Genomic DNA, 23292 nt, shown 5'->3' with positions numbered 1-23292 from the left:
GTGAAATTCATTTTTTTTTTTTTTGCTGAATTATGTGATGTTGTCTGTCTGTTGTAAAAATCAGTTTTACTATTTTAATCATTTTAATGGAAAGTCATTTATTTATTATATTTTGTAGAAAATTAATATAGTCTGGGTGAGACCTACCTCAAAATGTTTTATTGCATTTAAATACAGTGTTTAAAAACCCCACTGCAATGAATAAACAGCAGTCAGTGAGGACATTTCTATTTCTTATTATCAACACTTTAGACTTTGAATGATGGGATTCTCTCAATAAAATGCTGCATGTATTTAATATGGTTTTAAGGATCCCTGGCCCAAGGGCCCTGGTTGAGATGTCTCCGATTTATTGAGACTGGCGGTTCTTAGAAATCTACTCTGAAAAGACGACATCGCCTCTGAGAGCCAACTACTGATACGGGAAAGAGAGACAGAGCTGCATCTCTGAAGGATTGTCCTCTTGGCAATTGTAATGCCAAAGTGAAATGCTAAAAGTATTATTAATGCATTTTCATTCTCATAGTTTTGTACTGTCTGAATAACTACAATTGCATCCAAAGATTATTCTCCCTCATTCACTTTTGGTGAATGTAGCCTTGGCCGGGAAGAGTTGATGTCATCGGGCGGTACCCAATGATCATTGCATGTTTCAACCCTAAACCGCAACACCCTCAACATTGGTGGGTACCCCTCTCCTCACAAAGCTTGCACAATGGGTCTTTTCTTAAGCCCCACTTGTGCAAGTTTGTCAGAGTTAGGAGTGTGTCATACACTGACCTTAACATAAATGAGATGTGGAAAGATTCCAATCTCCACAGATTTCCCCATGTGATCTTCCTCTTGGGTAGGTCCCACTTGGTCCATGCTCCCTGGATGCTAGCTCTATTGCCCTTGCCCTTTGTCCTTTCTCCTCCAGGTTCCATACCTCCTCCTGGATCATAGCCCTTCTATCCTTGGATCCCGCATTACTCCATTGCTGAATATGAGAAGTTCCAAGACCATGTCTTTCTGTGCTTGGTGTTCCCATGATTTCACGTAGCTTCAACATACTTTCAGCTTGTGCAATAGATGAGTCAGCTGCATCCTGATCGTGTAAGGATGCCTGCCTGCCTGACTTGTTCATCCTGGGAGTCTTTGTATGTCATTATGGCCCTGCACTTTGCTACCTTAAATTCCTCTACCACGGATGACAAAGGAAGTTGGAGCTGCCCTAATCTAATATAAAGGCCTACTGAAGTGAAGCTTAGAGGGATTCCCAGCTACCGGAGGTGCTTGTTGATCTTTCTATCCACTCCTTCTACGTAGGTCATGGGAACTTCATACACCGTTGAAAGCCACATGAGTCTTGGCAGCAATCCATGTTGGCAAAGCCATACTTTAAACATACCTGAGAGCCCTGATTTTTCAATCTTCATCAACTATTTCTCTGTCTGCTTTTCTGTACTGCTTATGTTGTTTCTGAAAGTAAGTGAATCATCAGCCATTTCCCAAGGGACCTAATTGGATTTTCCTTTATCGTTGGAATCACTTCGTCTTGCACATGCGGCAGGACTCTGTCAGTTTACTTTTCCTGATCACCATGTAACTGGATTTCTTTGGCTTAAACCTCATTCTGGCCTACGTTGTTATGCAATCCAGAGCAGTAAAGTCTTCCATGTAACCTCTTATTGGGGGTTGTCAGATGCCCGATTGCATTTTTGGGCCCCGAGCTTCCTTTCCAGCGGCTGTTATTATGGGGTTAATTCCCACGATGAAGAGGATGGGGGAGATTGTACATCCAGTTACTATCTCTTATTCCAGGTTTTGTCACTGGGTGATGAAGTGGCCTGTCTTGAATCGTAGCTGGATTTCACCCAAAGTAACTAATGATTAATCCCTTGATGTGCTGAGGCATAAGGTAATGGTTTGGTGCTGCATGACTGAGGGTGTGAGGAATTGATCTGTAGGCATCAGCCAAGTCCAGCCAAACAACGGTCAGGTTGCCGTAGCTGGCCTTGGTCTTCCGGATCATATGGCCAAGAACTCCAGTGTGTTCCAGACATCCAGAGAAGCCTGGGATTCCACCTTTCTGAATAGCGGTGTTGATGTATCCATTCTCAGTCATGTATGAGGTCATTCTTTTAGCCAGTATAGAGAAGAGGTGGTAAATGTGACTTTAGGTGGTGTATGTTTCAATAGTATCTGGATGCAGCCTTTATGATGCAAGCTATGTTTTAGCAATTTTCCAACTTTTTCAACCTTAAATTTAACTAGCAGTAAAGCAGATTACATAAAACACTTATAAACATCAGTTGACACTGTATATCGCTGAACAATACTAATATAAAATATGATATATTATACTTGTTTAAGGTACATTACTGATATACGTTAAAGTTACACTTTAAACTCACGCTGTAGTTTAATTTGTGAAGGGCAAAACAGAATAATAATTGAATGCATGAATGAAATGCAATGAATGAAAACTACACTTGTTTCAAACCTGCTTAAGTTTATAAAAGAATTACAGAATTACAGCCATTCCCATTTTCTCTCTCACTCAGCATATAAATGGATGTATGGAGAGCTGAAGGGGAATGTGGCTTTGCAGTATCTGGCATGGGTTTCATATCCCATCATCCTCGTCGTTTTTGCATCCCTTTTCTGTCATTTGGTTGCTCCACAAGCTATAGGTTTGTACGTTTCATCATCTTATTTCTACTTTATGTACCTTTTTTTGTTCTGATTGTCTGTCCTCCGTCACATTTATTTGCAATACTACATACAGTATTTGATCAATGTTTACTGTAGCTGCCCACAACACATAACATTTTCGTACCATCCTTTCAACATGTAAATCTGATTTGTCTCCCTTGCTCTACCTTTCTCTCATTTATCAATGCCACAAATGTTTTGTAGATTACCCATTTGCCCTGTTTCAGACTAGGCAGATAATACTCACCCATCTTATTTAATATTTTACAATCATTGTGACCAAATCTTCACTGTTAAAATTGTGTCTGTGTTGTATGGATTAATTTCATGCTTATTCTCTTGTCTTACATAGATTTTTTTGTATGTCCCTTAGGCTCTGGGATTCCTGAACTGAAGACGATCCTCAGAGGTGTGGTGTTAAAAGAGTATCTGACACTCAAAGCATTCGTGGCTAAAGTCATAGGTCTTACGGCTGGTCTAGGCAGTGGCATGCCTATCGGAAAGGAGGTGGACCTCTTCTACTTTTTTATTTTACAAATACACACACACAGACACGTATAAATATTTGGAATTACTAATACTAATTAAAGCAACTCAAAATCCAAATAATCACAAATATTGTGTTTTACAGTACAAGCAATGTCTAAATAAATACAATAACTGAATATCTTTTACAGGACAATATTAACACACTCTATCTATCTATCAATCTATCTATCTATCTATCTATCTATCTATCTATCTATCTATCTATCTATCTATCTATCTATCTATCTATCTATCTATCTATCTATCTATCTATCTATCTATCTATCTATCTATCTATCTATCTATCTATCCATCCATCCATCCATCCATCCATCCATCCATCCATCCATCCATCCATCCATCCATCGTACAAAACTAAAGCAAATAAAACTTAATTCATTCATTCATTCATTCATTCATTCATTCATTCATTCATTCATTCATTCATTCATTCATTCATTCATTTATTCAATCAGTTTTTAGCTTAATCCTTTTTTAAATCAGGGGCTGCCACAGTGAAATGAACAGCCATCTTTTCCAGCTAATGTTTTACGCAGCGCATGTCCTTCTAGCTGCAACCCATCACTGGGAAACAACCATACACTGTCATTCACACACATACACACGCTAAAGACATTTTAGCTCACCCAATTCACCAGCAGTACCTGGAGGAAACCCACATCAACACAGGGGGAACATGCAAACTGCAAAAATGCCAATGAAACCCAGTCGAGGCTTGAACCAGCGACTTTTTTGCTGAGGCGACAGCGCTACCCACTGTGCCACCGCGTTGCCGCATCAAATATTATAAATAATATTTATATTACAATAGTTTTTCTACTATTGTATTATATCCATAATTATGTATTATATAAATCAGTATTATGCTATTGTATGATAATATACCATTAAATAAGTAATTATTATAATTAGACTATGACTAGTCGAGTTTTGAGATCTACTGTGTACAGGATTTAGGCCCAATAAGTAATACTTCTGTTTTGTCTGAATTATAGAAAAGAAAATTGTTGGTCATCCAGTCTTTAACATCTTTAATAAACTCAGGTTTTGTTGAAATATATAACTGAGTATCATCTGCATAGCAGTGCAAGCTGAATCTTCTAATAATGTAGGAGTAGCATGTATATTGTAAACAGCAAAGGGCCTAAAACTGATCGTTAAAGCACATGATACTTCACTGGCCTGATTTGTGAAAGCTATCTATTAATATTTACAAATTAGTAACTGTCAGTTAAGTATGACTTAAACTATTGTAGAGCCTGTCTGTGGACACCTGTAAAATTTGGCAATCTATGAGGATATCATGGTATTCTAAAGATCTCTAGTTTAGTTTTTTTCAGAGTGTGAGTATGATTGTTACACCATGGTGTAGTTTTATTCTCTCTAGCTTTTTTCATTTGATGTGTGTCACAGTATCGTAATTCAACAGCATCCATACTTTTAGTTACTACATCAAGGTCATTTGCATTTGTGGGTGCATTTAAAATGAAAGAAAGATGAGGTAAGTTATTCGTAAATTCATCTTTAGTGGATGGGACATTCTACCAGGGGATTTTTTCTGTGCAGATCTGCTAATTTCAGGTAATTATATAGTAAGAGGTAGTGATCTGTTATATCATCACATTGTGTTATAATGTCTACATCAATGTTACCTCAATTCCATAAGACAAATTTAGATCTAATGTTTGCTTTAAGCAATGGGCTGGACCAACAACATTTTGCTTTATCCCAAGTGATTGTAATAAATTTGTAAACTCAATGTATCATTAGTATAATCTCTGTGGATGTTGAAATCTTCTACAAATAGTATTTTATTAGTTTTAACTAGTAAGTCAGAAATTAAATCAGAAAACTCTTTTAGAAAATTGACAGTGTTCATGGGGTTCATATACAGTGATAAAAGCGAGAGATCAAACAGAACAAAGCATCCTGGAGATGTGGTCTGACAGGAGTTTAGTTCTAGCTCTACTGGAATGCAGACCATCAGCACAGAAGAGCCTAGGGAGTTCAGAGAAAACATTGCAGCTATTAGCAAAAAGTAACTTAGGTTCCCCAGCGGGAGGGGAACTTTAATGCTATTTGGAAAAACTTCCTCTATGGGGATTTCGCTAAAAACCAATCATCTAAAAGAGTAATAAAACGAGCCAATGAAATGCCAATGTATTGGCGGCGCCAGCGTACCCAGCGGGCAGCAATTACAATCATTTGTGTATAAAGATGCCAGCCACACAACGCTGAGTACCCTGTTTGCTTTCAGTGCCTCACGGTACTGAGAGAGTCTTCAGTTTTTCCAACATGCTTTGAGAAAGAAAGAGAGAGAGAAAGTGAACTAGAAAGCTGCCGGTGTTTGACAGGCTGTTTTCTCCCGGTCGCAGAGTGTGTGACAACAGAGTGGCAGATGGTCGAGCTGGATCCATTCTTCCGTCCCTGGGCGTTCTCTGGTCCCGTTCTTCTAAAGTGGTTTATATAAGAGCAAGTTTCCTAAAAGAGCAACACAGTCCCATCTTTTTCAGGATGTTGTTCCCTGTCCCTGGATGATGGGCACGAGCACTGTCCTGCATGTCTGGGGGTCCAACATATTAATGCGGTGCTTGCAGGCAGTGCATGCCATCATGCTATCACTACAATGGCATGTCTGTTGCGCAACTAAGATCGTGACTCACTCTTACAAAAGGGTGAACCACGCCTAATGCCCCCCTCAAGTCGGTTGTCACTCAGGCAGATCTGAGGGTTACAGTGGGGGTTAATCCGCTGCCTTCGGGCTCGCTGACTTTCCACTCCTCAGTGTGCTTTGCATGAGTGAAGTGCTCCCTCTAGGGTGGTGAGCGAGACGTTGAATCCAGAGGCAGATATGATAGCCATGCTTTCCTGGGCTGCTTCAGCTGTAGGTCTGGAGATGGTTTATCCCCCAGCCTCGTGGCCACACAGACTAGATGGGTGTTATGTGGAGCCTAAGAAGAAGGCCAAGCCTTTTAACCCCCCAGTCCCCTTCTACCTGGAAGTACACAGTGAGCTCATGCAGTCTTGGTGGGCACCTTTCTCTGCCCGAACTGCATGTGCTTCTGCTCTCACAACCCTGACGGTGGAGCAGCCAGGGGGCATGAGGTGATTCCCCAGCTTGAGCATGCCATTGCGGTCAATCTATGCCGACATGGCGCCTTTTTCTGGTGCAACCCCGTCCTCGACTGCTCTTAGCCGAGGGCACCTGCCTGCGGCTTGAAGATTCCGCCAAATACTTAATAAAATAACATTTTTCCCCTTCTACAAATGTGACAGCCGGGACACTGCCAGTCTGGAATGCAATGCCTTCTAGCTTGCAAGATCAGTGCACCTAGCCAGCAGCTCTGAGTTTGTTGAAGGATGGTCTCCCTTCTCACACACTCCCAGTCGTTCCCTCTTAGGGACCTTGGAGGAAGGTGAGAGCAAATCTTTTGCCTCTTGCTCTTCTGAGGGACCTCAATAATCCACGGCAGAGCCCTCCCACTCTGTGCTTCCCCACCACTAGTGCATCAATGATCATGCCAATAATGCCACTTGCGCAAGCTCTGCCAGTCTGGTTAGCGCTGCCCAGCGCGTTACAAAGGCTCATTCACATGATTAGATTCGGCTACTCAATTCAGTTTACCAAACGGCCTCCCAAGTTCACAAGTGTTTCCCAGGGTCAGTCCTGTGTTCACCCCTGTCCTGTGAGAGCAGATAGCTGTTCTCCTGGTGAAGGATGCAATCAAGCCGGTCTTTGCAGCCAAGATAAGAAGCGGGTTTTATAGTCCATACTTCATTGTGCCCAAAAGGAGTGATGGGCTTTGGCCAATCCTAGACCTGTGCAATTTGAACCATTTTCTTCAAGAGCAGCCGTTCAGAATGCTTACGCAGAGGTGCATCCTCTGGTGCATTCGTCCTCAGGATTAGTTTGCAGCACTAGACTTGAAGGATGCACACTTTCATGTCTCCATTCTTCCACACCACTGCCAGTTTCTGTGGCTTGCATTAGAAGGTCAAGCTTGGTAGTACAAAGTTCTTCCCTTCGGGCTCTCTCTGTTTCCACAAGTTTTTACCAAGCTTGTGGAGGGTGCCCTAGTGCCCCTTCTTGCGGATGGCAGACATCCGCATACTTAATTATCCTGACAACTGGCTGATTTTAGCACACATACTGAATCAATTGATTATGTACAGGGACAGGGTGCTCCGACACCTCGACCTATTGGGGTTTCGAGTCATCCGAGAAAAGAGCAGGCTTGCCCCCATGCAGAGCGTCTGTTTTATCTGGTTGGAGCTGGACTCGATCACCTTGACAGCGCACCTCCCACAAAAGTTAATGCTGACATGTCTAAGAGAGTTTGACAGAAAAACTGTGGTTTCAATGAAATTATTTCAGAGGCTCCTGGGACCTATGGCATCCGCAGCCACTGTCACGCCACTCGGGATGCTTCATATGAGACTGCTTCAGCATTGGCTTCACGATTGGGTCCCCAGGCACGTAGGCACATATCGAGCACTGTCACGCCATACCTTCAGCCCTTGGTCGTACCCTGCATTTATACAGGCCAGAGTGCCTCTAGAACAAGTGTCCCAGCAGGTCGTTGTCTTGATGATTGCTTCCAGCAGCTGGGGGGCTATGTGTTGCGGGCATGCAGTTGCGGGTCCATGGAAAAGAACCTGGTTGCATTGGCATATCAATTGCCTGAAGCTGTTGGCAGTGTATCTCTCTCTGTGCCAATGCGCTCTCACGGAAGCTTCGACGCTCGGGTGAATAGAGGGTTCACTCTAAGTCTGTACAGCTGATATGCATTTTAGAGAAGCTCAGGTTGACCTGTTTGTTTCCTCAGAGAGCACCCATTGCCAGTGTTTTTTTTCCATGATCGAGGCCCCCGAACGAAATAATAAAAAAGAAAATGTTTTAATTCGGAGAGTGTGTATAAAATGTTAAAGATCTGGCCCAACTATCTCCCAAAAACAACATAAACACAGTAATTGTGGAAAAATTCATAGCTTTAAAATTGAGGTCTCTTTTAATAAAATCAAACATCAGGCAAAATCAAATAGTGACAGCCCAATCAGTGACACCCCAATCAGACAGAGGATAGATAGATAGATAGATAGATAGATAGATAGATAGATAGATAGATAGATAGATAGATAGATAGATAGATAGATAGATAGATAGATAGATAGATAGATAGATAGATACTTTAGATAGATAGATACTTTAGATATTTAGATAGATAGATTATAATTTATAGAAGAGGTGGTTAATTTTCTTATCCCTTTTGGGAGACCGGACAGCTGTATTGTGTGTGGTATGTTCAATGTCTTAAGTTTTTATGGTATTTCATCACCTTGGAATTATGTTTCTATCTGCATTCTTAATCATTTTAAAATATTGAGCTTTAAATTTTTTGCATTCCATATAGCAAACAGTATGTGTAACATTTGTTTTTAAATAACATGTCTTAAAATGTAAACAACTTATAAAAAACATCCCATAATGTAAATAAGTTGTCATTTAATAAGAATATGTAAATAACTAAATTTTTACAAATGTGTTAGATAGAACCTTATAATTCTAAGGTGACGATTTGTTACTGTTTTTACTATATGTGATTCTTGTGTTGCATTATGCAATGAATGAGGACTCTTGACTAAAAACCAAATATACCTTTGTTACATATATTGTAACCTAACCATCTATTTCTGTTAAATCCTCAGGGTCCTTTTGTGCATATTGCCAGTATCTGTGCAGCAGTGCTGAGCAGGGTCATGTCAATCTTCACCGGTGTGTATGAGGTAAAAATCCCTGTGAGCTTGTTTGGTGTGTGTTGCAGAAGTGTGTGTTACTCTTCAGAAGCTGTTGACCTTAATTACTGATCTTAGATCAAGTTACAGCACATAAATTCCTACACCACACTATAACCATCAGGGGGTGTTTCATGTTTCTAAACCTCAGGTTAAGAATGAATATGAACTGCTTATTAGAACTTTACTTCCAATAATATTAGGTTGTTTGCATGTCTGTTTGTGTGTAATGTTCATGAATTCTAAGAAATTCTAAAGTACTAATTGCATAATCTTTTATTTTTATTCTCTCTACTCGTCCCTGTCTCATTATCTCTAACACCCTATTATTTTTGCCGTCTGTATTAATAGTGATGGCAATTTGGCATGTGTCTTGAATATGTGTCATGATGTTTTATTAACACCCCCCCCCCCCCCCCATTCCCCCGATTCACCTAGAATAGTGCCCATGTTCAGGATCTGCTGGTGTGTGCCTGTGCAGTGGGAGTGGCCACCTGTTTTGCTGCCCCAGTGGGAGGCAAGTCTAGCCCACTTTTACCAAGCATGCATTGCATTTTACCATGTTCATCTCTTTTAATTGCATTTATGCTTAGTTAATGTATGTATAAAGCTGGGATTTGAGTTTGCCTTTTGAACTCTGCTTTTTCTGATCTTTATTTATCTTTTCTTCTGTTTTATTTGTTCCCCCACAATGTACCCGCTGACATTGTAATTTGTTCTTCTCTTTACATTCTTTTGTTTTCCTCACCCTCTAACACACTCATTCTCCTGTTTGCTTTTACTTTAAACTCCCTCTTTCTCTCTCTTCTGTCTTGGTGTCAGTAGAACCCCTATGGTTACACAGACATACTGACAGTAGGATGTGCTGTTGGGGTGGGCTGCTGTTTTGGGACTCCCCTTGGAGGTAAAAATTTCCATTTCTTTCTTTCCCCATTGATTTCATTTCCTCTTCTGTCTCCTTCGGCTTGATGCCTGCTTAATAATTAACTTCATCATTACTTCACAGTTAAAAGCACCCATGTGTTATGAATTCTTATTCATAAAAAATTATGATCATATTAACTACTGTTACTATTACTCACTTTTTTTGGTTTCTGAAGTATTTTCCACTAAAGATTTTAAAATCTTCATTAAAACATTTTAAAGGGCACCTATTTTAACTGTTTTTCAAGATTAAATATAAATCTTTTTTGTTTCCAGAGTGCTTCTGTAATGTTTTAGCTCAAAAATACCCATCGTATTATTTAGTATAACTTTCTGAATGTGGGAGATCTGATCTGTTAGAACACTGTAGCTGTTTTTGTTGCCTGTGCTTTTAATGCAAATGAGCTGGTTCTCCCCACTCATTGTTCACATTTGCATTTCAGAGCTATAAAGATCTCTCTCTATTGCTCTGATGCTTAAAAAAGAAAAAAAAGTATATATATATATATATATATATATATATATATATATATATATATATATATATATATATATATATATATATATATATATATATATATATATGCAATATATATATATTGCATAATGAGAACAATAGCGTACATAAATTAGGGAATACAATATTTTTTATCATCAAAGGAACAAATCAATAAATGATAAAGACAAAAAATAAATAAAATTACAGGGCATTTATAAGAAATAAGAAATTTGCATTATAAAATTATTCTAAAGTTGCATACATCTTTATAGCTTTTATATTTCTAATACCCTTTAAGGTTTCGATATAATGCTTAAGATCAATTTTAAACAAGTAAATGTTAGGTTAATCACTGGACTATTCTTGTTAAGGTGTACATGATACTTCCCATATATAATCAATAAATTAATAAACTTTTTTTGTTTATTAACAAAATAATACAAAGTTTTTTATAATAATATTTATTATTATTATTATCATTATAATTGAGTGTTGGGGTAACGCATTACAAGTAACAAGTAAAGTAAACATACTCAAACTTAAGTAAGAATATTTGAGTTACGTTTTTGAGAATGTAACACTAGTTACGTTTTAGTTGAATTCATTAGCTTTTAAAAAAATTAATTGCTGAATTTAAATTTCAGTAGTCACAATGAATTAAGCAGTCAATGACAGAACGCAAGAAAAAGGAAAGAGAATTGTTTCAATCCACAGTGATTTTACTTAAGACAAGTAGTACAAAAGTAGCAATCACATTGATTTAAACTTTCAATAATATAAATACAGACATATAACTCTGGGTGAGGAAGTTTTCTGATAACATTATCCTAAAATATATTTTTTTATGTGTATTTTTTTAAGGTAAATGTAGGTGTAGGTTATATGGTGTGTTACTTATCACAAAGCCTCTCTATTAAAAAAGAAAGAAAGAAAAAAACAGTTCTAAGAAGAGATCAAGCCTCAGCCAGGTAGTGTAAAGTAACACAAAAGAAACTCAAAAGTAACGTAATGCATTACTTACCATAAAAAAGTAACCAATTAACGCAACTAGCTTCTTTTTAGGTGAGTAACTATTGTAATGCATTACTTTTAAAAGTAACTTTCTCCAACACTGTAATTATTATTATTATTATTTTATGTCAAAAAAATCTTCACAAGATAAATGAATTTTAAATGTTGTAAGTTTAAATATAAGATTTTAAACATCAAACCAAAACATTTGTGTATGTTTGCATTGAAAGAACAAGTGTTTTTTTTTTTTTGATTCCTCCTCTAATCCACAAAAGGTGCATGCAGATATAATGTCTCTAAAAATTTTACTTGAACTTGTCAAAAACTTGTTTTACTGGATGAATTAAATTGATTAGTTTATATGTCACTTCTTTAACTTTGTTGGTGAGACAGTATTTAGGTAAATTCCATTTTTTTCCCCGTTCAATCTGCTAAAAATATGGAATTCCAAAAAGGTTTGATGTGTGTAGTCTTCACCTTCTGTGTCTCGCGTAGATAAACAGCACAGTGAGCGACAAGTAAGAAGCAGATCTCACTTACTACAGTAAGAACTTTTCCAAAGGTTATTTGACTTATTTGTTGTGGAGTTAATTCAAGTCTTTCTGCAGCGATGAGTCACGCACAATGTTGTTACAAAGTTTGCGCATACACACACACACACTAGCACTGATTTTCCATGGCAAATAACAGGAAACTGTAATATACCCTGCTGTATGGAGATCCATTATGTTAATGTAAAAAATAAACATGATTTAGGTCGGTCGACGCAATGGCACAGTAGGTATTGCTGTCACCTCACAGCAAGAAGGTCGCTGGGTCACTGGTTTTAACCTCAGCTGGGTCAGTTGGTGTTTCTGTGTGGAGTTTGCATGTTCTCCCAGCGTTTGCATGGGTTTCGTCCGAGTGCTCCGGGTTCCCCCACAGTATAAAGACATGCGGTACAGGTGAATTGGGTAGGCAAAATTTTCCGTATGAGTATGTGTTTGTGTGAATGAGTGTGTGTGGATGTTTCCCAGAGATGGGTTGCGGCTTGAAGGGCATCCACTGTGTAAAAATGTGCTGGATAAGTTGCCGGTTCATTCTGCTGCGGCGACCCCGGATTAATAAAGGGTCTAAGCTGAAAAGAAAATGAATGAATGAATGATTTAAGTCCACAAACCGGGATTGAAGCATATTCTGCAATTGTATTGAGATGCGGCTCCTGGTGATGAATTACACAGTGATTTTACTGACTTTTCTTTATTACAAACATGCAGTGTTTAAAAAAAAAAGTAAACTTCTAAAACCCATTCTTGAGAATCAGATGATCACAGAGAGCTAAAGAGCTTTTTTAAGCCCAGTTGCTTTGTTTAAGTCCTGCCTTTGTTGATATCATTGTGCACGTTACAGTGGGAGGCATGTTGTTGCATGGTTTTCAATCAATTCGGTGGGCTATTTTAATGTCAGAAAAATAAAATAGAGACTTACTGTGTTTATATCACCCTAACAGGACTGTGGAGACACTATACGATGAAGTTTATTTTCTTCGTAGGTGCCCTTTAAAACTTGAACTTAATGAGCCAGCTATTTAAAAGTATTTGAAAATCTGACAAAGATGCGTTGGTGAATGCTGTAATGAGAGAAAAAATACAATCCCATTAGCCTTTAAGGCAGGGGTGTCCACACACGGTCCTGGAAGTCGAGTGTCTTGGAGAATTTAGCTCCAACCCTAATCAAACACGCCTGAACAAGCTAATCAAGCTCTTACTTGGTATACTAGAATGTTTCAGACAGGTGTGTTGAAGCAAGTTGGAGCTAAAGTCAGCAGGACACCGGCCCTCCAGGAGCGACTTTGGACACCCCTGCTTTAGGGTCTATTTATATAATTTAAGGTCTATTACTGTTAATGGTGGTTTGTTTGTGCATACTGTCATTCCAGTTTATCTATTAAGTTTTTACTCTTCTTACCATTTTTCTATTTTTAACTGTGTTTTCTCTCTAATTTTCTTTCTAAGCGTTAACTTTGTTTTTAATCTTTTTTTTATTCATGTTTTCTCTGTCTCTTAGGTGTGTTGTTCAGTATTGAGGTCACGTCAACATACTTTGCTGTGAGGAATTACTGGAGAGGATATTTTGCTGCAACATTCAGTGCCTTTATATTTCGAGTACTGTCAGTATGGAACAAAGACTCTGGTGAGACACACATACACACACGCAGGTAGATATAATAATGATAAATGTATGAATTTTACAATACATGACGAGCTGTCCACTGCTGACTGATCATTATAAATGAAACACATTAAGCAACATTTTAGTCTGGACCTTGTTTTTGAGTGACCAAGTTGTTTCAAATATGCTGATGTAAAATTCTCTGTGTATTAGTTGTGAGATTTTTTAGTATCTTTTTTTGCAGGTTACATCATTAAAACAGTGGAAATAGGAATGAGTCTTTTTTATTTAGCAGTGAAACTCTTGTGCTGTGTGTTCAAGGTTCCCATGGACTGTTTGATGCATATCACTGTCTTCATGTTTATTTAGTCTTTCATTCAGTCTTCGGGTTTGAAATATCATGTTTGAATGTGTAGAACAACAGTGCTTTAATATGCATCAACATGGCTGATACATCTGTTTTTCCCCCACAGTCACAATAACAGCACTGTTTCGTACAAATTTCCGGATGGATTTTCCCTTTGATCTGCAGGAGCTGCCAGCTTTTGCAATAATCGGGTGTGTAGATTAGTGTGTGCCTACATGCATGAAAGTTTATTATGCATACTTGCACCCATGAAAAAAACACTGTATGTAGCATTGGTTTGTTCTCTAGTTGATATGTTTCTAAATTGTGTGTGTATGTGTGCAGGATCTCATGTGGGTTTCTAGGGGCGTTCTTTGTCTATCTGAACAGACAAGTTGTTCTGATCATGAGGAGGCCGACAGCTCTAACACGCTTTCTCACAAAACAGCAAGTCATCAATTACATAAACCTACATATTGTATAATTAATAGTTTTAATTTAATTTAGTAAGTCATATTTACTTAGTATATAAGCATTATTTTGCTTATATTCTAAATGGTGTTTAAAATTATATCTATAACTTTACCAACATGATACTCACAGTGGTAATTTATTCTGCCTGTGTGTGTTTGCTGTAGCCGTCTGATTTACCCTGGTGCCGTGACACTAATTATAGCATCCTTCACATTTCCTCCTGGTTTTGGACAGTTCATGGCTGGAGAGGTGTGTATTCTCTTGCATGTAGAAGTAAATCTTAAACAATATCTATAAAGAAAGTTTTAATAAGCATAACTAATTTAGGAGTCTTTTATTTTCTTTCAACTTTTTTCAGGGGTATTTTTTCGGGGTATTTTTCCCCGACATTAGCCCCATTAAGAAATATTGTTTTTCAATTGGCTTCAGAACAAACCATTGTTATACTGTGAATTGTCTAAGTTAACCATAGTTTTTCATAGTTAAGTCTTTAAATTGTACTTTAGGCTGAATATGAGTTTCTTGAAAAATATCAAGTATAATATTATTTACTTTCAATATTGCAAAGATTAGTTATTAAAACTACTATGTTAAGGAAATGGTTAAAATAAATCTCTCTGTTATCAGCACTTAGAGAAAAATGTAAAAGAATTCAAATTTAACAGGAGGGCTAATCATTTTGACTGACACAGAAGCAGTAATTAATTCATTTTGATGTTCATCAAACCACTCTGTTACTAGTTTTGCTATGTGTATTTGTGCATTATTCTGATACATGGCACCGCCTTCAGGATATAATGTTTGAATCATTAAGTGCACATGGTCCTCCAGAATGATTCGGTAGGCCCTGGCATTGATGCACCCATCTAGCACAAGTATCATGGCATAGGGAATGCCATGATATTGCAGCCCAAACCATCACTTATCCACTGACATGCTTCGTCTGGACATGCAACAGTCTGAGTCATAGTGCTCAACCCTGTTCCTGGAGATCTACCTTCCTGCAGAGTTCAGCTCCAACCCCGATCAAACACACCTAAACCAACTAATTAGAATCTGAACAGTACTTGATAATTACAGGTGCAGGTGTGTTTGATATGAGTTACAACTGAAATCTGCAGGAAGGTAGATTTGCCACCAGGAAGGTTGCATGCCACCCAGAAGGCTATGCGTTTTTGCGGCTTCTCTACACAGTAACTCTCGCAGATGTAAGAAAGACAGTGAAGGTGGACTCATAAGAGAACAATACATGTTTCACATTGTCCACAGGCCAAGATTTTCACTGCCCGCAGTACATTAATGCTCTACATTAACACCCGCCACCCCGCCAAATGCGGGTTAGACACCTTTACTAGCCACTTTGGCTGGTTGGAAATCATTTTTAAATTGTAGTTTTCTTAAAAGCAGGGTTCGACAATAAGCATGGCCTATTATGTGCAAATGTGATCTTTGAATCGAGAAGCAGACTGACAAAAATATCTGTATTTAAATATAATATCTGCAAAAGAATGGTGAATACATGAGAGCATGATCACTCGTGCTAACAGCTGATGTGATGTGCGCGATTTTTAAAAAGCGCGCACCCGCTCTCGTTAACTTGCGCAAAGCAACCGTGCCTGGAGGAAGCGCAATGGGTGCGATTGGTTCCCTTTGAAATAGACAGGACAAAAAGCGATGATTGTGCACCCACAGTCCTGCTGCTTTCAAGAGCTCAAGATTTAAAAAAATACCCATATTCTTTTCTATGCAGTAGCAGTCACTGCTTTCATTTTAATTATTCCTAGAAGAGATTATTAGCAGGCCTATATTATATATGTGCATGGTATGTTTCGCCTGCTTTCTTTTGCTTACAGTTATTTTTGTTGGTATGGTTTAATTATAATTTTTTACAATACCATTGCTTTAATTGTGAGATTGCTCCCCGTTTATGTGTAGTTAACTAGTTATCTGGGACTGTTAGCCAGGACAGATTACTGTGCATATTTTAGATACATGACAATAATTATTTTTTAATTGTAATGTTTTTTTTTTTAAGTTTTGTTGAATTAAAAAGTGCACATATAAATCTATTTTTCCCTTGTTTTTACACATTAAAAATGGGTGTGGTCAGAGATAAATTTGGTAAATCCCTAATTTTGAGCCCTGAAAATTCGTGAAATAAAAACTGAATGCATTGTGACACAACCCATTTGCTCATCCACACTGAGCAAGCCAATACATACTGTAATACACACAAGAAGTTAAACGAATGAGAAGGCATGTGGACATAACACAATATCTAAATCAAGTAATTTAGCATGTCAAAGTCAAATTTAAGCAAAATATATTTTCAAAACAAGAAAAGTGTGGCTAGTGAAAACAGCGAGTGGCTAGTAATGTTGGAAATCTACTAGCCACAGCGGCTGGTGATCAAAAAAGTTAATGTCAAGCGATGTATTGCGATATTGCGTTTATACAACAGTTTGACATATATGATGATATATACACACACACACACACACACACACACACACACACACAGTTGAAGTCAGAATTATTAGCCCCCATTTGATTTTTGATTTTTTTTTTGCTTTTTTAAATATTTTCCAAATTATGTTTAACAGAGCAAGGAAATTTTCACAGCATGGCTGATAATGTTTTTTGCTTCTGGAGAAAGGCTTATTTGTTTTATTTCGGCTAGAGTAAAAGCAGTTATTAAATTTTTAAACACCATTTTAAGGACAAAATTGTTAGCCTCTTAAAGCTATTTTTTTGACTGTCTACAGAACAAACTGTCATTATACAATAACTTGCATAATTACCCTAACCTGCCTAGTTAACCTAATAACCCAGTTAAACATTTAAAAGTTACCTTAAGCTGTATAGAAGTGTCTTGAAAAATATCTAATAAAATATTATTTACAGTCATCATGGCAAAGATAAAAAATCAGTTATTAGAAATGAGTAATTAAAACTATTATGATTAGAAATGTGTTGAAAAAAATCTTCTCTCTGTTAAACAGAAATTGGGGAACAAATAAACATTCATTCAGGGCAGCTAATAATTCTGACTTTAACTATACATACACACATATATACAGGGTGGGCCATTTAACGTCCTGTTTGTGGAACATTAGTATATGTGAAGGGGCAAACTTTTCAAGACGGGTGGTGACCCTGGTGGCCTTTTGGTTTTATGGTAACTTTATTCTTTCAGCTGGACAAGGGTGGGAATTACAGTTAGCTACAAATTACAATAGATCACCCTCAGCATAGTCCTTGAAAAAGGGTCAAAATGACAGATAACTTTTAGATTTTTTCGTCACTGCCGAAAAAAATCCATCAATGACGGAAAACATTCAGTTAACGCGACTTCTGATATATACATATATATGTGAATGATGAGTTCAGATGCAAAAGCCGCTAAATGTGATTTCCGCCAACAATGAGATAATGACATGAAGTGAATGCTTTAGACACCTACTACACCATCAACAAATAGATTTGCTTCAATTCATCCAAATCCCAGCATCAGCGCATTCAGAAGTAACAGTTTGTTGGCAAAAGCCACTAAACGCTGTCCATAGATATATACTGGGTGCTCCAGTTTCCCCCACAGTCCAAAGATATGGGGAATTGGGTAGGCTAAATTGTCCGTAGTGTATGAGTGTGAATGAGTATGTATGGATGTTTCCCAGAATTGGGTTGCAGCTGGAAGGGCATCCGCTGCGTAAAACATATGGTGGATAAATTGCTGGTTCATTCCGCTGTGGCTACCCCTGATGAATAAAGGGACTAAGCCGAAAAGAAAATGAATGATTGAATGAATAAATATTGTGTTTTAGTCATCAAACCAAATCTTCTCAATACCACAACGATCTTGTATATCTTTCATAACAATGATTGGAATGAAGTTATGTGCCACTACAATCAAATCAAGGGATTGTGGTGTTAAAACGATGATCAGTTTACAGTTTTGTTGTCAGAGATATGAAAATCTACACTTAGGATTTAAATGTACACTTAAATGTACACTTTTACTTATCAACTTAAAATTGTAAGGCAACTTGCTGCTGACCTTTTTACATTAACTCGACTTACTGTAAATCAAGTCAAGTGCAGTATTGGGGTTAAAAGATCAGTCAACTCTCAACAAGAAAAACAAACTGCAGCAAGTTGCCTTACAATTTTAAGTTGAGTCAACTTTTTTTTTACAGTGTATTTGGTACTGTAAATAAATGTAAATTGATTTTCCCACTATTCCCTCCATGTTTTTATGTTATTTTGTTAACACTACTATGTTACAGTATGTTCATTTCAGTTACGTGCATACAGTTTAATTTAACATCTGTTTTAATAAACAACATTTATTAAAATGTTATTGCATGTTTAACCATGTTGGTGAGTAGTAGTTATCGGAATGGCACTATGTGCCTTCTACATATGACTCGGTTTTTCTTCAATGGAAAAGCTGTTTTATGATGATTTTCTCATCACCACCTGCTTTTGGTGGTGTTATTTTATTTGAATTAAAAAGGTACAATGTAGATATTATTACTTTAGATGGTTGGTGAATTAACATTGATTAATGTAATGCAATATGGTTGTTTACTATAAATTTAGAAATATTAGTACCTTATATTTAACAGCACATTTGTCATGGCAATCATGGCTGCTATTTTTACAGTATTATTTTTTACACAGCTGATGCCCAGAGAGTGCATTAATTCACTATTTGATAACTACACTTGGACAAAGATCTGGGGTTCACCAGTCCCACCTGGATTGGGTCGATCTGCTGCCTGGCTTCACCCACAAGTCAGCGTCTTTGTCATCCTTCTCCTCTTCTTTGTCATGAAGGTGATCATTTTTTTTTTTTAAATAAACTTTGGAATTACTGCACACTATGAATTATTTATTTAGTATTAGCAAATAATCAATTCATTATTTGTAATCATTTAATCGACCATCAAGCATTAACTCTAATTGACAACAGTACACAGTATGTAAAATTTGTAAGCACATGTTTGTTAATGATTAATTTTTAGTAATAAATTGTTTCAATATTTACAAAGCATACAGCATTTGTAGCTTTAGTTATAAACTGCTCACTAATGTCTGTTAATGTAGAATTAATGCTTTATAACTGATTAACTATATTCTAATACTTTATAAATTAGTCAGTGTGCAATTATTATACAATGTAACTTTTACTTTTCCTCTCTTGTTCACACATAGTTCTGGATGTCTGCAGTCTCTACAACAATGCCAGTTCCTTCTGGAGCTTTCATGCCTGTTTTTATATTGGGTCAGTTAAAAAAATTCATTTTTTCCATTTAATTTAATTTTTTGAAAAGTAGCAATTAATTTTACTCACTAATGGACACAATTAATTTGCAACTTAATATTCTTACATGCAATACCTTTAAAGACTTAAATAATAAAAGGCCAGTAAATTTGTCATTATTTGTTCACCATTTACTTGTTCCAAACCTGTTTGAGTTTTTTTTTTTTTTTATTCTGTTGAACACAAAGGGGGATATTTTGAAGAAAGCTTAATATCTGTATACCATTCACTTCAGTTGACTTGTTTTTCCTCAAAATATCTTTTTTTTGTGTTCAATAGAATAAAGAAAACTCACTGGTTCAAATGTAATCATACATTCATTTATTTTCTTGTCGGCTTAGTTCCTTAATTAATCCGGGGTCGCCAAAGAGGAATAAACCGCAAACTTATCCAGCACGTTTTTTAAGCCCTTCCAGTCGCAACTCATCTCTGGGAAACATCCATCCATACACACGCACTCATACACTACCGACAATTTAGCTTACCCAATTGACCTGTACCGCATTATGTATTATTTAGGGGTTCTTAAACAACCATGCCTTGTTGTATTTCAAGATGACACCTGCCTCAAATTTTAAAACTGGCTTTTAGTTGGCTTAATTTTGTCACACAAAATTGAATGTGTTTGTGATGGCTTTTAAAAGGTGCTAGCATTATAAAGTAAGCTTTACAAAATAGATGATTATAAATAAAAAGATAAAATAATTGCATGATTGATAATTGATTGCAATAATATGATAAGATTTTTGAAACAAACAGGAGCGGCATTCGGTCGTTTGGTGGGTGAGATCATGGCTACACTTTTCCCCAATGGAATTCTGTTTGATGGAATTGTCTATCAAATCCTTCCTGGAGGCTATGCAGTGATAGGTCTGCAAATATTCTACCTTCTAGCTAATCCTTTACCCTGTTCTTTTGTTTTTATAATTTTATACTTTCATTTGCTTTCTCTTTTATTTTATCAACATTTAACCCACTTTTGTTTGTGTAGGGGCAGCAGCTATGACAGGAGCAGTCACACATACAGTTTCAACAGCAGTGATCTGTTTCGAACTGACAGGCCAAATCTCACACATCCTACCCATGATGGTGGCAGTGATTCTCGCCAACATGGTAGCCCAGGGTTTACAGCCTTCTCTTTATGACTCCATCATTCAGGTCAAAAAGCTGCCATATCTTCCAGAGCTCGGCATCGGTCACATCAGGTACCATAAGCAGAGATATGGAAACTGACATATAAATATAAAATATTGGATTTGAATTAGTGGTAGTGGCTCTCACCTTCAAGCTCTTCAAGCTATATCATTTTCTTTGGGGTTTGTTTGATGATTTTGCTCTTTGTGTCCAAAACAAGGAGAATTCCAAAAATGATGGACAGACACTATTAAGCTTTTGACATTTCTCTCTTGTTTTTCTATGACAGTAAATATAATATCTTTGTGGAGGACATCATGGTGAAGAAAATAAAGTTTCTGTCACCTCAGTCTACTTACAGAGAGCTGAAAGATCTCCTGGAGTCCACGTCTCTTAAAACCATCCCGCTCATTGATTCCAAAGGTATGTATTGTGTGATCAATCTACTTTTTATTTCATAGTGCACAGTTTATTTTAGATTCTTTTCAGACTATGTGTTCTATTCAGTATAATGAAACAAAACATTGCATGAAAAAGTATGATTACTCAAACATACAAAATTTGTTTTACAATCATTCATACATATTTGTGATAAAATTAAAGTCACAATTATTATAATTCATGTATTCATTCATTTGTTTTCTTTTCCATACAAATTCATTCACACTCATACATTACGGACAATTTAGCCTATCCAATTTACCTGCACCGCATGTCTTTGGACCGTGGGGGTAACCGGAGCACCCTGAGAAAACCCACGCGAACATGGGGAGGACATGCTCCGAACAAACTCCACACAGAAACAGCAACTGACCCAGCCAAGGCTCGAACCAGCGACCTTTTTGCTGTGAGGCAATAGTAATACAGACTGCGCCACCGCGTCGCCATTATTATAATTAGTACAAAAAATCAAGTAAACATAATAAAGTTTATTGTGTGTGCCATGTTTGATAATTAGTAGTCAAAATGTGCATACTGTAGGTAAATTCTGTATTATTATCCATTAAATATATTGTAATTTGGAGAAATAGCCACAAGTATTAGTTGAATTTCAACATATAAATTACACTGTGAGATATACACCACCCGACAAAAGTCTTGTAGTCAATCCCTGCTGTAAGAGTAACAAATAACTTTTTGTTGATCATTTGGAAAATTGGCAGAAGGTAGATTTTGGCAGAAGGTTGCCAGCCCAGTCACAGATAAAAACATTATTGAGCATGTCTGGGTTAAGATGAAGGAGCAGGCATTGAAGATGAATCCAAAGAATCTTGATGAATTCTGGGAGACCTACAAGAACACTTTCTTTGCCAGTCTAGATGACTTTATTTTTAAGTTATTTGAGTCATTGCAGAGATGCATGGATGCAGTCCTCCAAGTTTAAGGGAGTATATTGTTTAAGTGTCAAGACTTTTGTCTAAGCAAAGTCAGATCTTATATGTCCTAATTAAATAATTAAAACTCAAGGCATAATCATATTATATTTTGGTAAAATGAGCCTAATCTAGAGGCTTTTGCCTTTCATATAAGCCACTTATAATGCCAAATGATCAACTAGAAGTCAAGTAATTTGTTGTCCCTAAAACTTGGATAGGTGACAAGACGTTGTCAGGTAGTGTAGAGTCACCATCACAAGAAATGAACAATTATGAAAAACAAAATCGAAGCCCAATTTTGCCACATAGTAAAACCTTATTAAGAGATAAAATAAAGTCACATTATGAGAATTTTTTTAAATGTTACAATTATGAAAAAGAAAGCGATTACAAGACTGACAAAATTAAAGAAACCCTATTGTGCATTATGAAAAGTAACATTTTGGTTTTGTGGGTCCGCAACAGCATATGATATCAGATTATTGTCTTATAATATGCATTTATTTTTACCTAATTATCCCAAAGACTCTCATGCAATGTATTCATTGATTTGTTTGTTGCAAACCCCTCCTGTGCATGAGGCTAAACTGTGGTGATTAGTCTGATGACCCAGTGTGTTGTGAGATCTTTGCTGCACAATAGCAATTACATGTTGGTTTTATCCCTCTGAGGTTTCTTTAACTAGTTCTGATCCCCACCGGTCACCGGTCATTCAAACAAAACACCTGGTCTTAAGTTTAACTGTAATAACATGCAGTAACATCCCAGTGTTAGGACATGGCCTGTCTTATTTACTGCTAACGTGTATAGCCACTACAAGCAGTGTTTGATATTTCGATTGGTTACTCAAAAGTCTTGTTCAGGCACATGTGATTTAAAAAAAAAAAATTTTTTACTTTAGCTACATTATTTTTTCTCCAAAACCTACATACCACACATATTTTTTTCTAAAAAAATGCAAGCATGCACATCAATATTCTCACATAATCTCACATATTATTGTTGCACAGTT

The 23292-nt window shown here is 37.0% G+C and overlaps 1 protein-coding gene across 29 annotated transcripts in view; it reads left to right on the top strand.

The window, feature by feature from the left end:
* Nucleotides 1-23292, top strand: part of clcn1b (chloride channel, voltage-sensitive 1b) — a 68147-nt gene that overhangs the window by 25175 nt on the left and 19680 nt on the right. For 16 of the 29 annotated variants that reach the window (XR_015511225.1, XR_015511234.1, XR_015511227.1 and 13 more), the window contains exons 4-16: nt 2547-2675; nt 3071-3204; nt 8953-9030; nt 9478-9556; nt 13520-13645; nt 14098-14182; nt 14316-14417; nt 14609-14693; nt 19128-19283; nt 19662-19731; nt 20530-20640; nt 20762-20975; nt 21194-21327. Coding sequence is in view for 2 of the 29 variants with exons in the window: in XM_087286846.1 (XP_087142972.1) it covers nt 2547-2675; nt 3071-3204; nt 8953-9030; nt 9478-9556; nt 13520-13645; nt 14098-14182; nt 14316-14417; nt 14609-14693; nt 19128-19283; nt 19662-19731; nt 20530-20640; nt 20762-20975; nt 21194-21327 (1503 nt within the window). In the remaining 27 variants the exon portion in view is untranslated. Of the gene's footprint in view, nt 1-2546; nt 2676-3070; nt 3205-8952; nt 9031-9477; nt 9557-9864; nt 9944-13519; nt 13646-14097; nt 14183-14315; nt 14418-14608; nt 14694-19127; nt 19284-19661; nt 19732-20529; nt 20641-20761; nt 20976-21193; nt 21328-23292 lie in introns of all 29 variants that reach the window. The other 13 variants (XR_015511218.1, XR_015511216.1, XR_015511213.1 and 10 more) reach the window with 1 other exon arrangement.

This window comes from Danio rerio, chromosome 16 (assembly GCF_052040795.2).
Source record: "Danio rerio strain M-AB ecotype USA chromosome 16, GRCz13ab, whole genome shotgun sequence".
NCBI lineage: Eukaryota > Metazoa > Chordata > Actinopteri > Cypriniformes > Danionidae > Danio > Danio rerio.
The sequence above is the reverse complement of the archived record's forward strand: the minus strand, read 5'-3'. Positions and strand labels throughout refer to the sequence as shown.